General features: G+C 42.5%; 1 protein-coding gene across 1 annotated transcript in view; it reads left to right on the top strand.

Annotated features, from left to right (window-relative positions):
- The first annotated feature begins 231 nt into the window (after positions 1 to 231).
- Positions 232 to 16,664, top strand: part of LOC129702405 (sodium- and chloride-dependent neutral and basic amino acid transporter B(0+)-like) — a 35,207-nt gene continuing 18,774 nt past the window's right edge. The window contains exons 1-6 of the mRNA XM_055644184.1: positions 232 to 392; positions 2,810 to 2,957; positions 9,674 to 9,805; positions 12,229 to 12,427; positions 13,095 to 13,715; positions 15,110 to 15,242. Of these exons, the coding sequence (XP_055500159.1) occupies positions 330 to 392; positions 2,810 to 2,957; positions 9,674 to 9,805; positions 12,229 to 12,427; positions 13,095 to 13,715; positions 15,110 to 15,242 (1,296 nt within the window). The 5' untranslated portion in view covers positions 232 to 329. The remainder of the gene's footprint in view (positions 393 to 2,809; positions 2,958 to 9,673; positions 9,806 to 12,228; positions 12,428 to 13,094; positions 13,716 to 15,109; positions 15,243 to 16,664) is intronic.

Raw genomic sequence — 16,664 nt, 5'->3', positions numbered from 1 at the left:
AGCTTCCTGAGCTCCTGCTTTCAAAATGGAAAATCAAAAATGCACAATACCTGCACGTTGGCACTGTGTGCTCCAAAATGAAAGAATAATCCTTCATCTATAAATTAATTAACAACGTAAAAATTCTTGGACCCTGGATCCACCAGACTTTCAGTAGACCAAGATACACTTATTTTAAACAGTGCAAGGCACTTGCCTTTGGCTGTGGAAGAGGTATTTCCAGGAATAGAAATAAATCAGAATCAAGAGGGGACAAAATACAGAGCGACTGGATAAAGTAATCAAGGACCCCCTAAACATCCCGGACAATCATTTATCATTGCCACAAAATGGATGAGAGAGTATTTGCTTTATCGGACCATGACTATCAAGCACACAGTCCGGGTGTGAAAGTGAGTATTTGATCAGAGACACCAGCAATTGTCAATAACATGCTGATGATCTGGGCAGTTTGGTTATGTGTAGCAGAGTTTCCCGCGGAGTTCAGAAGTGATGCAAACTGCAGCCGATTCCTGGTAAGTGGGTGGCACGACCGACGTTGCAGCGACCTCTGCAGTCCGTCTGTCTTTTTTTTTGTCCCGTTGAGTGTAGTTTGTAGTGTTTTTTAAATTGTTTTTAACTGTGTATGTGTATGTGTGGGGGGGGCGGGGGAGGGGGAAAAGGGGGTGGGGGAAACTTTTCAATCTCTTCCCTGTACGGTGGACCCGACCTTTTCCGTTTCGGGAGTCCGTTGTCGTTGGGGCCTAGCACCGTGGAGCGGCCTCCAACCGGAATGACCTTGGGGCTCCAGTCGCGGAGCCTGTGGACCTACCATCATGGAGCTGGCCAGCTTCGGAACGTGGAAAGCTGTGGTAGCGGTCGGCTGCGACCCGACTTTGGAGCTTCGGTGGACGGTGACATCGGGTGCTCGTGGGTCCCTGGTGGGAGACCACTTTTCGGAGGTCCCGAAACGACAGCTTCTCCCACCCGAGTTGCGGGGTTAAAAATGACCTGAAGCGGGGCCTTACATCGCCTGGCGCGGCTTTAACGGCCGCCGGACTTGCTAGCGCGCGCTGGGTATTCCAACATCAAGACCCGGGGTGCGGCCTTGCATCGCCCCACGTGGCCTTAATGGCCGTGGGACTTACCATCGCCCGCCGGGGGCTTTGACATCGGGAGAAGAATGGAGTGCAGGGGAGAGACAAGACTTTGCCTTCCATCACAGTGAGGAGAAGATTCATTGTGATGGATGTTTGTGTAAATTGTGTTGATGTGTGTATTGGTTCTTTTCTTGTTGTATGACTGCAGAAACCAAATTTCGTTTGAACTTCATTTGAGGTTCAAATGACAATAAACGGTATTGTATTGTATTGTAAATGAAGAAGATGCCGTTTTTCCGTGGATGTCCAATCCCTCCATACGTCCACCTCCCACTGGGACAACTTGAGGGCCCTTCCTTGTTCCTGGACCAGTGCCCTTGTCAGGCCTTCTTGCTCCGAATCACTCCTTGCCTGAACCCTCATATTGAATAACTCGTCTTTAAATTCCCCTCACTTCTCCAAATAAGAGATATTGCCTCAGGAACCTATCAAAATCCAAGCCATGTCTGTGTCTCTATGGGACAGGTAGTACATTTGATGGTTACATTAATGCCTCCCCTTACTGAATGATTGATTGGAAGATACAGCAGGGAAATAGGCCCTTTCATACCAACCCATTCACACAAAATGTAGTCTCATTAAGTCCCAGTTTTCCATTCTCCCAGTTTTTGCATCTCTGTCACATCCACTGTGACCATATTGTGATTCACACAATCACAGCTATCTCCTCTACCATGGGTTCCATTCCACTATAGTTGACAAGATATTCCATCAAAGCTAGTTCCATATGTCCACTTTTAGTCCATATCCCTCTAAACCAGTGGTTCCCAACCTTTTTTTGGCCATGCCTCTAATCACCTCTAAAATCCTGATGCCCCCCCCCCCCCTGCTTGGAGAGAACAGCAGGAAATAGAATTATAGGGTAACTTAGCAAAAGCCTTTGAAATCGCATTCAAATCAATTCAATAAATAAGTTCTCACATTACCTCCCGCGTTTGTGCGATTGCATGAAGAGCGATGGCGCGGTTTGTGTAATCTCTGTCACAATAAAGACTGTGACCATAAAATTATGACTCAAAATAACACCTATCTCCTCATATGTTTACCATGGAAAATCCAAAACAATAAAAATTGAAAATTTGGACCCAGACCTCCTCAGTCGCGCTCAATTGCCCCCCTTAAAAATCAAATTGCCCCCCTGTGGGGCGTATGACCCACGTTGGGAACCACTGCTAAACCTTTCCTATCCATGTACCTATCCATGTGTCTTTTAAATGTTGTGAAAATACTTGCCACAACTACCTCCCTTGGCAACTCGTTCCATATACCCACCACCTTCTGAGTGAAAACCTTGCTCCTCAGGTTCCTAGTAAATCTTTCCCCTCTCACCTTAAACCTATGTCCCAGTGGTTATGTCCTGGTGGCAATTTCCTGGTTCTTATCACCTTATCGCTTGCCCCTTTTAAATTATCTAAAACTATCTGTCATATTTATATTGTCCATATCTAACAAGACAATGTCTTATTTGAGTTCACTGACTTAAAACATCAACATATTTTTTTCCTCCACAAATGCTGGGAGACCTGATACTTGATTATCTCCAGTAGTTACAATTCTAAAGCTTTTTTTTTTGCATATGATTCATTGTTTCTGTAAACTGTCCCCCTTTTTGTTTTGAGATCATATCTAAAGATGACTGACCAGTTGGTCATTTCCCCTCCCTCCCCCAGTCTTCCGCCGATGAACACGTGGGTGACGAGAACGTGGAGCGAGGCAACTGGTCCTCGAAGACCGACTACCTGCTCTCAATGATCGGCTGTGCTGTGGGCCTGGGCAACGTCTGGAGATTCCCTTACCTGGCGTACAGGAACGGAGGAGGTACTGTAGGGGGTTCACAATCCGAGGGAAAGACAGAAAAAAGCCAACAATTCATTGCTTTATAAATAGCATTAAACTCGAGGAATGTTAATTAACAAAGTTCCCACTCTCATTGGACAGAAGATACAGAAGCTTAAAAACGGCACCACTAGACATAAACTGCTTCTTCTCCTCTGTTATCAAGCATCTAAATGGTCTTTCCATAAGCTATGCAAGACCATTCAGAAGCCCACTCACCTCTACCCTGTTGCAGACATTGGACTTTGTCAATGGAACTGATGCGCTACAATGCTATATTTTGCACTCTGCTCTATCTACTGCACGAGTGCATTGATGTATATTAGCTACCTGTTTGGATAGCATGTAAAACACTGATTTTCACTGTACCTTCGGACACATGACAATAATAAACCTGAACCTAAACCTAATACAATGCAAAGTGGTGGTTTTAAAATATCTCCATTCAGCTAGAAATATGCAACAAAAGCATCATCTGTTCAGTAATTCTGTAAACTTTTAATATATTTTAATCTTTTGCAATCAGAAAAATCATAATTTACAAGACTTCATAGTAAGTATGTGGTAGAATAGAAAAGGGAATCGGGAGATATTAAGGTTCACGTTTAGGTTGAAGTTTATTATTTTCATGTGTACCAAGGTACAGTGAAAAGCTTTGTTTTGCATTCTATCTAATCAGATCAGATACTATACATAGATACAATCAGTTTAAACTCAAATACAATAGATAGAGCAATCGGGAAGGTACAGAGTGCAGAATATAGCTCTCAGTTTGGTTTAGAGATACTGTGCGGAAACAGGCCCTTCAGCCCACCGAGCCCGCGCCGACCAGCGATCCCCGTACATTAATACTGTCTGACACACACTGGCGACATTTTTTACAATTACACCAAGCCAATTAACAGACAAACCAGTACGTCATTGGAATGTGGGAGGGAACCGCAGATCCCAGAGAAAACCCATGCAGGTCACGGGGAGAACGTACAAACTCTGTACAGACAAGCACCCGTAGTCAGGATCGAACCCGGGTCTCTGGCGCTGTAAGGCAGCAACTCTACTGCTGTGCCACCGTGCCGCCATAAAGCAGTAAATCTAAACCTAAACCGAATCTCAAGAAAAGTCCTGACTCAAAATGTCATCGATTCATGTTCTCCAAAGATACTGCCTGACTCACAGAGTTACTTCACCACTTTGAGCTTAATCCTTAAGTGCCAAATGTTTGACCCATCCTGGTTTTCCTCTGATATGTCCTCCAGCAAATATGTCAGTCTTCACATTAAATCAATAAATTGATAATTAGAGGATATTTAAACTGTACATTAGATCCCTATTTGGACAGATCGTCAACTCAAAATCCAAGTTGTGTGAATTATCAAATTCATATATAAATAGTGCAAATATAAAAGACTTGGAGAATTGAAAACCCCTCAGTGCGAGAGTATTCATTTTATTCACTAGTGCACAAAACATATTCAAGAATTGACTATTTCTTAGTGGATGCCAAATGTATTCCCATACGTATAACTCAAAATATCATAATATTATTATATCCGACCACTCTCCCTTAACCTTTAGGGTAAAACTACAAGGAATATCGGAGAAACAGACAAATTGGAGATTTAACCCACAAATTCTAAACGATATGGCATGATATGACTACCTTAAGTCGCAGATTAAATATTTTTTTCAGACAAATGACTTTCTGGAAACACCTGCCTCCCTGCTCTGGGAAACATTAAAGCGTTTGTGAGAGGATGTATTATTGACTTTCAAGCTTCCCAAAACAAGAAGAACCGAGCTGAACAACATGAACTAGAAAGACACATAAAATAGAATAGAATGGAATAGAATGCTATTTATTGTCATTCAAACCTGGGTTTGAACGAAATTCCATTTCTACAGTTTTTTTACATTACAAACACAATCCAAGACCCACACTTAACACAGTTTACATAAACATCCATCACAGTGAGTCTCCAACATCTCCTCACTGTGATGGAAGGCAAAGTCTTTATCTCTTCCCTTTGTTCCTTCTCCCACGGTCCAGCAGTCCAACTGCAGTGTCGAGGCGAACTGGGGCTCCGATGTTAAAGCCCCCGGCGGGCGATGGTAAGTCCTGAGGCCGTTTAAACCACGCTGGGCGATGTTAGGCCCCGGCTCCATGTCCTTAAACCCTCGATTCCAGCGGGAGAAGTTGCGTCGTTGCGGAGCTCGGAAAAGCGGTCTCCCACCAGGGACCTGCGATCTCCCGATGTTCCCGTCCACCAGGTCTGCGGCCGGTGCCTCCGAACTCCAAAAGTCGGGTCGAAGCCGCGCGCCACCACAGCTCTTCCCGCTCCGAAGTTGGCCAGCTCCGCGATGTCAGTTCCGCAGGCTCTGCAACTGGAGCCCTCAGGTTAGTCCCGGCCGGAGGTCGCTGCCGGCTCCACGATGTTAGGCCCAACGACATCCGAGACCCGACAGGGAATAGTCGGGTCCCCGCACAGGGAAGAGATTAACGGTTTCCCCCACAGCCCCCCCACCACCCCCCCCCACATATACACAGCTAAAAAAAAAAAAAAAAACTGACTCAAAGACATACATTTAACAAGACAAAAAATAAAAAAAGACAGACGACTGTAGTCGAGCCGCTGCCGTTAGGCGCCGCCACATACATAAAACAGCCATTCATAGAAAATACGATCGCTTCCTCTATTATAAAACATAATACAATTGCTGCTCTCAAATATAGGATAAATCATATACTTTCAGCTCAGATCTTAAGGCTTTTCCAGATCAAATCTTAAGGCTTTTCCAACATACTAAACAAACACACTTTGAATTTGGAGACAAGCCACAGAAGTTGTTAGCTCGTCAACTCCGCAAACTAGAAGACGAATGCACAATTTACAAAATCAGATCAGACGAGGGAGACTTGCTTACACTAACCAAGGACATCAACGATAGATTTTTGTAATTTTATCAGACATTATACTCATCAAAAACAACAGTCAACTCTGCGAACATGCAAAACTTTCTGCAGAAATGCAACCTATCTGGTTTAAACGAGAGGGAGAGAGAATTATTGGGCACAGAAATAACTACGATAGACATTGAAGAGACCATTAAGTCTCTGAAAAACGGGAAGACCCCTGGCCCCGATGGCCTGAACAATAAATTTTATAGCAGAAAAAGCATTTTATCAAGTGAAATGGTCCTATATTTTCTCTGTGATGGAAACATTTCAACTCGGTGAAAACTTTTGTTCATGGGTGAACCTCCTATATAAAACCCGAACAGCTAGAATACTGACAAACCAAATGTTGTCAGCCATATTTCACTTATCCAGAGGTTGTAGACAAGGATTTACACGATCCCCTCTTTTATTTGCCCTCGTTATAGAACCACTCGCCGAGAGTATCAAATCTCACCCAGACATCCACGGATACAATACTAAACATGCAATTAATAACATTTCTTTATACACAGATGATGTATTATTATATTCACAAACCCCAAAATTAGTATTCTGAGTTTATTAAATCTCATAACTCAATTTGGTTCATTTTCCAGATACAGAATTAATTGGAATAAAAGCGAAATTATGCCAATAACGGAACAAAATCCATCTATACTTCAACAATTTCCTTTTAAAATCGCCTACAAAAAAGTTTAAATACCTTGAAATCTATGTGACCAGGAAATATACGTCTATTCAAATGAAATTTTCCTTTTTTAGTTACTAAATTACACAGAAACATCGAATTTTGAAAAACACTTCCCATCTCACTAGTTGGTAGAATTAATGCTATAAAGATGATCTTTCTCCCACAACTATTATACTTATTCCAAATATATATCTTCCAAATTTGATTAAATTATTATTTTATTTGGGATTTAAGGGATTATAAACAAAAGACCTATGTAAGTCTAAGGCTATGAATAACCAAACAAAAAGGCGGTTACAAATCTATAACCTTCTGTGGATGAGTCTAATTGGCTAATGAAGGGAGGATTAGCTTTCGACCAAAAATTGAATAAAAAAAACATATGGAGGAAACCCGATTATACATATTTTCCGTATTATTAGGCGGTACTTTAAAATTGGGTAAAAATCTTCCTCCCTATAAATAACCTTCTTTCAAACTGCTCTTAGATAAAGACACTGATCAGCAGCCAGATCGGCTAAAGATGGAGAAGAAGGAGGATTGTTTACCTTCTGACATAGGCTCGATTCTTTTAGCTCCAATAAATTTGAATAAAAAAATATACATAGGGTGGAAAGAAACCCGATTATAGCATAAATCAGTTGAGTATAGAAGCCGTTAAAATACAAGGCATTGGTGAGACTGGAGTAACAATTTTGGTCGCCCACTTTACTTTCAAAAAATGGGAGAGTACATTTACTATGTTGCCTGGGTTTCCAACTAAGTTACCTTATTGGAGCGCAAAGGTAAGGGGGGACCTTTGAAATGATGAGAGGGATAGACAGAGTTGATGTGGACAAGCTTTTCCCTTTGAGAATAGAGAAGATTCAAACAAGAGGACATGACTTCAGAATTAAGGGACAGAAGTTTAGGGGTAATATGAGGGGGAACTTCTTTACGCAGAGAGTGGTAGCGGTTAATGAGCTAAAGTGGTGGAGGCAGGATCATTTAAAAAATAAATTGTTCAATGGATGAGAAGGGAATGGAGGGTTATATGGTATCAGGCAGGTGGGACTAAGGGGAAAAAAAATGGCGGGAGATGGCCTGTTTCCGTCAAAATATGGGGGGACTTTCCTCTCTTTCAGGAATTACAGCAGATGTATGAATTACATGTTAATTTTTTTTAGATAATTACAATTTATGTAAAATTATATATGCAAGATTATAGATTTAGGGGTCCAGAAATCCTTGATGAATGTCTGAACCGACATTTCAATACAAACAAACTAATATCTTATATTTATAATACCCTTTAAATACTGACATTCCGTCATCAGTCATATGGACGAGCATGGGAGGTTGAATTGGCTCAACCCATAATGAAAGACAGATGGGATGAAAGTTTACAATATATAAATCATTGCTCGTTAAACACTAGACATTCCTTAATACAGTTTAAAATATTACATAGATTACACTATTCGAAGACAAAATTAAATATGATCTTCCCAAGTACTTCCCCTCTCTGTGATAAATGCCAATTTCAAGAAGCCAATTTAACTCACACTTTTGTAACCTGTATAAAAATGCAACATTTTTGGACGGACATTTAAAAAATGATCTCTAAAGTTATCGATAATCAACTGGACCCAGATCCAAAATTAATAATATTAGGATTATCGGAACATACCACAAACTTTATGATAAGCCAGAGACACTTTCTTCATTACAGTTTAATAAATGCAAAAAAATTCATACTTATATTTTGGAAAAACCCAGCAACCCCCACAATTAAAATGTGGATTACTGAAATGACCGAGACCTTGCATTAGGAAAAAATAAGATTTGTCTTAATTGACAAACCAGAACTATTTTTTAAAATATGTTTTTTTTTTTAAAGTAAACTGGTTTAACAAAAAATTAAAGTCAAATCTTGGGTTTAGTGTTGGATGAACAAATATACTCAACATCTCCCGGATCTATCTCCACAATCTTTATATTTGTAATTTCCTTTCTTGCTTTCTTTCTTTCTATTAGTTTACACTTTCTCATATCTCTTTCTTTCTTTATTTCTTTTCTTTAAAAAAAAACTTAAAAAATTGAAGCTATGTAAGAAGTCTGTAGCTAGTTTGTCGTTTATTATCATTTGTACATATGCTTTTAATTAAAATATTATATGTAAAAAAAAAATAATCAAGAAATAGCTCAGAGAAGGGCAGAGTTTTTAACCTGGCCATAAAGGCTCGTTGTCCTGGTGGTATTGCAGGGTCGGCCTGGCCAAGCCTAGGCATTGGTGTCCTTCACCGCTCCGTGCTACTGACCTCTTGGATGGGTGTACAATGCAGCCGAGCCCCAGGCTGCTGCAGGGCCTCCAGTGGCCCACTCGACTGTCGAGGTGTACTGCACAGCCTCCCTCAGTCGGTCTGCTTACCGGCCCTTTATTCCTGTGTCTGCCGCTGCCATCTTGAAACTCTTCACCTCCAGGCCTCTGGGATGAGCAGGGCTCGGCGGCTAGAGTCTTGGGGACGGGTGTCCCAGCCCCTCTGCTGCCGGGGGATGGGCAGGGCACCACATTCTGCCATGCGGATAGCACCTGAGGTCAGGATTGAACCCGGGTCTCTGGCACTTTGGCAGTGGCTCTACCATCTGTGCCATGTCCATCACTATGCAATCCTTCTTCAAAAAATTCTTGTGGTCAATCGAGAATTCAAATTAAATGCTAAAAATACTACAATCTCTGGAATAAATTGCTGAAATAAATCTGAAATAAAACAAAACTAAAATGCTGGAAATATTCAGCAGGTCAATTAGCTTTTGTGGTAAGTGGGACAGTTATTGAATTTTCTCGAATAAAATTAAGTTAATATTATCCATTGGCGTAGATGTAAATAAGACTATATTTGTGGAAATGATAGACATTGGAGAATAGACAGATGCAGAGACAGATGGATACCACTGTTCACAGGGCCCAAGCTGTGGGTGTAAGTAAGACGTTTCAGCTTCCTCTTTGTATCCTCCTCTTTGCCCTGAAGGCTTTTTTTGCCCATTAAAATTCTTCATTGTATCTTCCAGGTGCATTTCTTATTCCTTACACACTGATGTTGGTGATGGCTGGGATGCCCGTATTTTTCTTGGAATCCTCCCTTGGGCAATTTGCCAGCCGTGGCTGTGTCCGTGTGTGGAAAGCTGTGCCAATTCTGCAAGGTTATTGTGAAATTATCAGCATCTCAACAAACTTGGTCAAAGTTTAGACCAGAATACAGTATGTAGGGAGAGGATGAGAGAGTGGGATAACATAGAACTTGTGTGAACGGGTGATTGATGGTCAGCATGGACTCAATGGCCCAAAGGACCTGTTTCCATGCTGTATCACTAAACTAAACTAAACTAAGCTATTTAAGCGGAATATAAGGTGCTGTTCCACCAATTTTTGTGTGGCCTCACTGTGGCAATGGAGTAGGCAAGGAACAAAAGGTTGGTGTGGCAATGGGAAGAGGAGTTACTTTAAGCTACAATGTTCTGCTTACGTTTTAGAGCAACACAAAGCATTTCATTACATGAGAGTCACAGAGGGGTCTGAAGAAGGGTCTCGACCTGAAACGTCACGCATTCCTTCTCTCCAGAGGTGCTGCCTGTCCTGCTGAGTTACTCCAGCATTTTGTGTCTACCTTCATTACATGAGAGAGTGGTCACTTCATGTGGGTTGTGATAGTTCCACAAAGGAGTTCAGATGTCCCCATTATCATCTCCACAACAACCACGCAGTCAGATCCTGCTTCCTCACTTGCCCTGTGGAAACTTACTACAACTCTTAAAGCCTATAAATGTGGATTTTTGTTAAAGTTTAAAGAACATGTGAAGCATTGTAAATTATCATATAAAGACATGAGCAGGTACAAGTATTTCAAATATTAACATAACTTTGCAATTCCTTACATCATTTATTTCCAGTTATGTTTTCACCACTCGGTGGGCTCCTTTATTGTTACTTTTTTTCCAGATCAAGTTTAGCACAGAACATAGAACAGTACAGGACAGGGCCAAGCACATCACCCACGATGTCTGTACCAAGACCAACTCTTACGTAATCCACATCCATGCATTCCCTGCATATCCATGTGCCAATCTAAAAGTCTCTAGAATGCCACTATCGTATCTGCCTTACCCACCTCCCTGTCAGCACATTCCATCATCTGTGTAAAAACATTTGCCCTGCACATCTCCTTAAGCTTTGTCCCTCTCACCTTAAAGTTATGCCCTTTGATCTTTGATACTTCCTTCCTGCAAAAACATTCTGACTGATTACCTGATCTATGCCGCTCATGATTTCACCTGTTTTTATCAGGTCTCCCCTCAACTTCCAGCTTTCCAAAGAAAACAATCCAAGAATATCCAATCTGTAGCTAATCCCCCCTGATCCAGGCATCGTTTTGGTAAACCTCTTCTTCACTCTTCACACAGCCTCCACATCCTTCCTGCAATGGGAACTGCACCAGAACTGCACGCAGTACTCAAAATAAGGCTTAACCAAAGTCCTATAATGCTGCATCATGACATCCTGACTCTTCTGCCTCCAATGAAGGCAAGCATACCATACCAACTTTCTTTACCAGGTAGCTCAACATTCACTGCCTTTGTATTGATATAATCATATCCATTCAGTTAAATTCTAGACTAGAAATCCTTCAAAGCCGAACCTACACTAACCTGGTGCAAGTCTCAAAGGAATTATACACTGTCTGCAAATCCATAATTTCATGCACACTGCACACAAATGTGTGTAGACCATAGGTAGTCCAATTTGTCTCACGTTGATGTGGGGATCTTATAACGGTGGTTTACTGGGACTATTTTAACAGAAACTTCAGGTGCTTGGGGGGCAATGGGGATGGTGTTATACAATATTGACTATTGGGGGTGGACCCCTAGTACAGAATTTAGATTGATGTTTATTATTCTTAGATGTACTGAGGTGCAGTGAAAAGTGTTGTTTCACAAACTAACCAATCAAATCAGATAATACCATCCATAAATACAATCAAGTCAAACCCAAGTACGAAGGGAAAGAAGCAGAGTGTAGAATATTGTTCTCAGCATTGTCATAAGGTCATAAGTGATAGGCAAATAATTAGGCCATTCTGCCCATCTAGTCTACATCACCATTGAATCATGGCTGATCCATCTCCTCCTCCTAAACTTTTTCTCCTGCTTTGTCCCCATAACCCCGGACACCCTTACTAATCAAGTGGCATAGAATTTGACAGATTCACCTCCCCCTGACTAAATAAATTCCTCCCCATCTCCTCTCATGGTAGGTCCTAGCCCTCCAGTGAACACAGATCAGCCCAATCTGAATCTTCCCAACATTTTAGTGACAAAGACCTCTTGTATAATCAACTGAATGGAAATTCAGGGCTACCCTGATGTTGTACAGATTTCCAGGAGCACTTCAACACCTGTGTTATTGGTTCCCCAGCTCATTAGTAAAACTAACCTGTATATAATCCTTATCTTGAAGGACATGAAAAGCCACAGAACAGCTACAACTATGATATCACACAGTGTGTTACATTGAAATTGCAATATATTTCTATACATTTCTAATCCAAACTCTGTTCTGTTCTAAGGTGTGGGGATAACTATGATGATTATGGTTACATTTTCCAGCGTTTCCTACAACTGCATCATCGCCTACAGCCTATTCTACCTGTTTGCCTCCTTCCAATCCCCACTGCCATGGTCAGACTGCTTCAGCTGGTGGGGTGCAGATGAAACCTGCAGTCGGACACCCAGAGGTATCGTGTTAATATCTCTAACAGTTCTGGAGTAACTCAGTGGGTCAAGCTGCCTGTTGCCTGTCCATGCCCTTCACAGGTGCTGCCTTGCCTGCTGAGTTACTCCAGCAGTTTGAATCTGTTTTTGTTAACCAGCATCTGCAGTTCCTTGTGCCACGGTATTAATGCCTGTTGTGTAACAACTGTGGAGCAAAGATCAGTCTGAACAATTGAAACATTTGGACTGAATAAAATGGCCTAATTGTAACTTGATCTCCCAACTTCTATATTCAAAACTCTTGATTGATGAAGGTCAATGTGCCATAAGGCTTTTGTTTACCATCTTACCTAACTGCGACTCGACCTTCAAGGAACTATGTACCTGCACTCCTAGATCCCTCTACTCCCCAGAGCCCTACTATTCACTGTGTCGGTCCTGCCCATGTTATACTTCCCAAAATACAACACCTAACATTTCTCTTTTCTTATCAAGATCTTAGACATATTGAGCCTTGTGTTGGCTTTAAAGGCCCATTGTCCTGGCGGTAACATTGGGTCAATACTGTAGGGGGTCATGGAATCACTCCGTGAAAATCTACCATCACAGACAGAGTGATCACCAGAGCTGGACTCTGCTGTGAGCAGAGTGTGCAGACTGTTCCTCTGTCCAACTGCACTGAACTCTCAATCACCTGATAACCGGGATCTGACTCATTCAGTCAGAGAACAACAGGGGTTGGCATCGGTCCATCTGTGAGAGATAATGGTGCAGCTTTGACGGTATCCTACTTGGAGACGGCAATGTTTCATCTGTGGTTGCATCTCCTTTCTGGGGCTGACACAGGTGAAGTTGCTTCTGACCGTTGGGCTGGGACGTGTGTTACTGTGGCATTTGACCATTTTGTGGCGTTGGTGCCTGACTTTATGTGCTGTCGTAGTGCTTCATACCCGCCTGGAGTGACCCTGATTATTTGTATGGAAATGAATCTTTGTTCCAAAAGAAATGTTCTTCTCATCCACACCCCACATTTTCCAGATCACGCTCTGCAAACCTCACTCTGGATGAAATCGGATATTTTAATGAAGTTGTTAATTACAACAATGAAGACCCTGGGGCTGCGCGAGGCAAACAATAAAACCTGTGTTCCAAATCTCTCCCTGGGATCGAGGAAAAGAAGCCATGTTACATCACCGTCGCCGTCGCGGGGCTGGCCGAGTCCGGACGGTGGGAGGAGCGCTGTTGCTGCTGCTGGGGTCCCCACCAACAGCGACTCCCCCGCCCGAGTTGCGGGGTTGAGCAATACTGGCGCGGCTAATGGCCGTAACTTTAATGGGGCTAAGTAAGTTTGCGACCTCGCACCACCCGGCGTTATATTTATACAATGAAGACTTTGACTCTGACATGAGAGTGCAGTGTTTTCATTAATGTTTTTAAATTATATGTGAATGTAAAAAAACGGCATACCCTCAGTAGAGCTTCTAAATATTTATTTATCCAAGTTGCCCAATGTCATGTCATATTTTCGGTGTCCTTGTAGCTAATGCCCTCTAATCCAGGTAAACCTCTTCTGCTTCCTCTCCAAAGTATCCACATCTGTCCTGTAGCAGGGCGACCAAAACTACACACCATACTCCAAATTTAGCCTAAGCAAAGAGCTGAAACATGACTTCACAAAACCTTACATCCAAAGTGCCTACTGATTTAGGCCAAGCAATGTCATTTACCCTCTTTACCGTTCTATGTATTTGTGTTGCCACTTTCAGGGAGTTATGGACCTAGACCCCAAGATCCCTTGGTACAACAATGCTGTTAAGATTCTGGCATTAACTATATTCTTTCCCCGTACATTTGACATCCCAAAGTGCAGCACCTCAGTTATTCGGACTAAACTACAAAACCCTTTTTTACCCCAACCCTCCCCCCATTTCCCTCTCCCCCTTGCCCCTGTGCTCCACCTGGACTCACACCTGTTTAGTTTAGTTTAGTGAAAAGCTTTTGTTTGTGTGCTATCCAGTCAAAGGAAAGACTTTACCAGAGTATAATCACACTATCCACAGTACACAGATATAGGATAAAGTCCAATAGATTCCAGTGACAGTGTTTTGTAGAGCAGAGAACAAGACACGACCAGAAATCTTTGCAAACCACCCCGGCATTCACTTTTGAAACAAGGCATTATTTTTCAATCAACAATAATTGCAATATGTGTTTGGCAGCAGATACTGTTTCTGTCTCACAGCTCCAGGTATCTGGTTTCAATCCTGACCTCAGGTGCTGTCTGTGGAGTTTAAATCTTCTCCCTATGACGAAGTGGGTTTCAACCAAGTCCTCTGATTTCCTCCCAAAGATGACCTTTGGCATTAACTAGTGGTTGTAAACTACCTTTGGCGTAGATGCAGTAAGTGGTAAATGAACCGGAGCGGAGATGCTTCGCATGTGAGCGAGAATAAGCTGCAAAACTGCAGCTACATAAGGACAGGACAAAGAGGGGTGATGATAGACAGCATGGACCTGATATGCTGAATGGCCTCTTTTTTATTAAAGGAACCAAGCTGAAAGAATAATTGTAAAGGATGTCAAATGCCAACTACATATTTTGTTCCAATTCATTGCAGACTTTTATTGTTTAAATCCAAATTATGAATTGAGCATTCTATTGGTTTATAATCCAGCAGTGATGTGTGATGAAGAATGCTGTTAAATGATATGTTTTTCTGTTGTTGTTTTGTTCAGCAAAGTGGCTTTACGGCGGTCAAGTTCCATGGATGAGACAGGGGAGATAGTCTGGCACTTAGCTCTCTGTCTGCTCCTGGCCTGGCTGATTGTTGGGGCCACCCTGTCTAAAGGAATAAAATCTTCAGGAAAGGTAAAATTAATACAATGAGTTTTATGGTTCAGAACAGAAAACAATACAGCACATGAACAAACCCTTTGACCCACAATGTCTGTGCCGACCATGACGGCAAGTGAAACTAATCCCAGCTGCTTGTACATGGTCTATATTCTCCCACCCATGCCTCTTCATGTGCCTGTCTAAATGCCTCTTGAATGTTGCAGTTGTATCTGCTTCCATCACCTCCCTGACGATGTTCCCAGGACTTGAGGGGTTGATCAATATGGAGTTGGGCAGGCTAGGACTTTATTCCTTATAGTGCAGGAAACTGAGGGGTGATCTTATAGATCTTGTAAGAACATGAGGGGAATAGATAAAGTGACTGCATTGAGACTAATATATATAGAATAGTAGGGAATCTAGAATGAGAGAACATAGGTTTAAGGTGAGAGCAGAAAGATTTAATAGGAACTTGAGGGGCAACTTCTTCACTCAGAGGGTGGTGGGTATATGGAATGATCTGCCTGGGGAGGAATTTGAGGTAGGTTCTATCACAATGTTTAAATAAACATTGGACAGGTACCTGGAAAGGTTTAGTGTGATATTGACTGTGGGACCGGTTGGGTCCCATGTTCACACGGGAGCGTTGGTCCCCCAACACAATATCCTGCCTCTCCTCCAATTCCAATATTGGTGGCCAGTGGGAAGGTGGGGGGCTTTCTGGAGTGCTAATATGCGTGTTGTGGGCCAAAGGGACTGGTTTCCAGAGGGCTAGTATGGACATTGTGGGCCGAATGGATTATTGAGTTGGCAGCTCAATCACTCAGGCCTGGTGGGCTGGCAGCTGTGTCACTCATGCCTGGTGGGCTGGTAGTTCAGTCACTCAGGGCTGGTGGACTGGTAGTTCAGTCTCTCGGGGCTGGTGGGCTGGCAGTTCACCCACTGATGGCTGGTGGGCTGACAGTTGATTGACTCACAGCTGTTGTGTTGGCAGTTGATTGACTCACAGCTGGTGGGCTGACAGTTCACTCATGGCTATTCCTTGAAATGTTTCAAGTATAGTGCAGGCCACCAAAGTCAAATGCAATTTCAGACCATTTCAAGCAGAGTGCAGGCCACCAAACTCAAATGCACTTCGTACCATTTCAAGCAGAGTGCAGGCCACCAAACTCAAATGCACTTCGTACCATTTCAAGCAGAGTGCAGGGCTCCAAATTCATTTCATACCATTTCAAGCAAAGTGCGGGCTACCAATTCATTTCATTTCAAGCAGAGTTCAGTTCACTCACGACGTAGACTCACAGTTCTGGACTCAACTGTCACTCACAGTCTTCCAGGGTGACAGATCCAGGGTTTTATTCTGCTGCCCCTCACCACCCACCCCGGAAGGGGGTGTTACCTTCATCATGGTGATTGACAGGCGAAAGGACCTATCAGCTGATCTCAAGATATTTT

The sequence above is a fragment of the Leucoraja erinacea genome, chromosome 12, assembly GCF_028641065.1.
Source record: "Leucoraja erinacea ecotype New England chromosome 12, Leri_hhj_1, whole genome shotgun sequence".
Taxonomy (NCBI): domain Eukaryota; kingdom Metazoa; phylum Chordata; class Chondrichthyes; order Rajiformes; family Rajidae; genus Leucoraja; species Leucoraja erinaceus.
The sequence above is the reverse complement of the archived record's forward strand: the minus strand, read 5'-3'. Positions and strand labels throughout refer to the sequence as shown.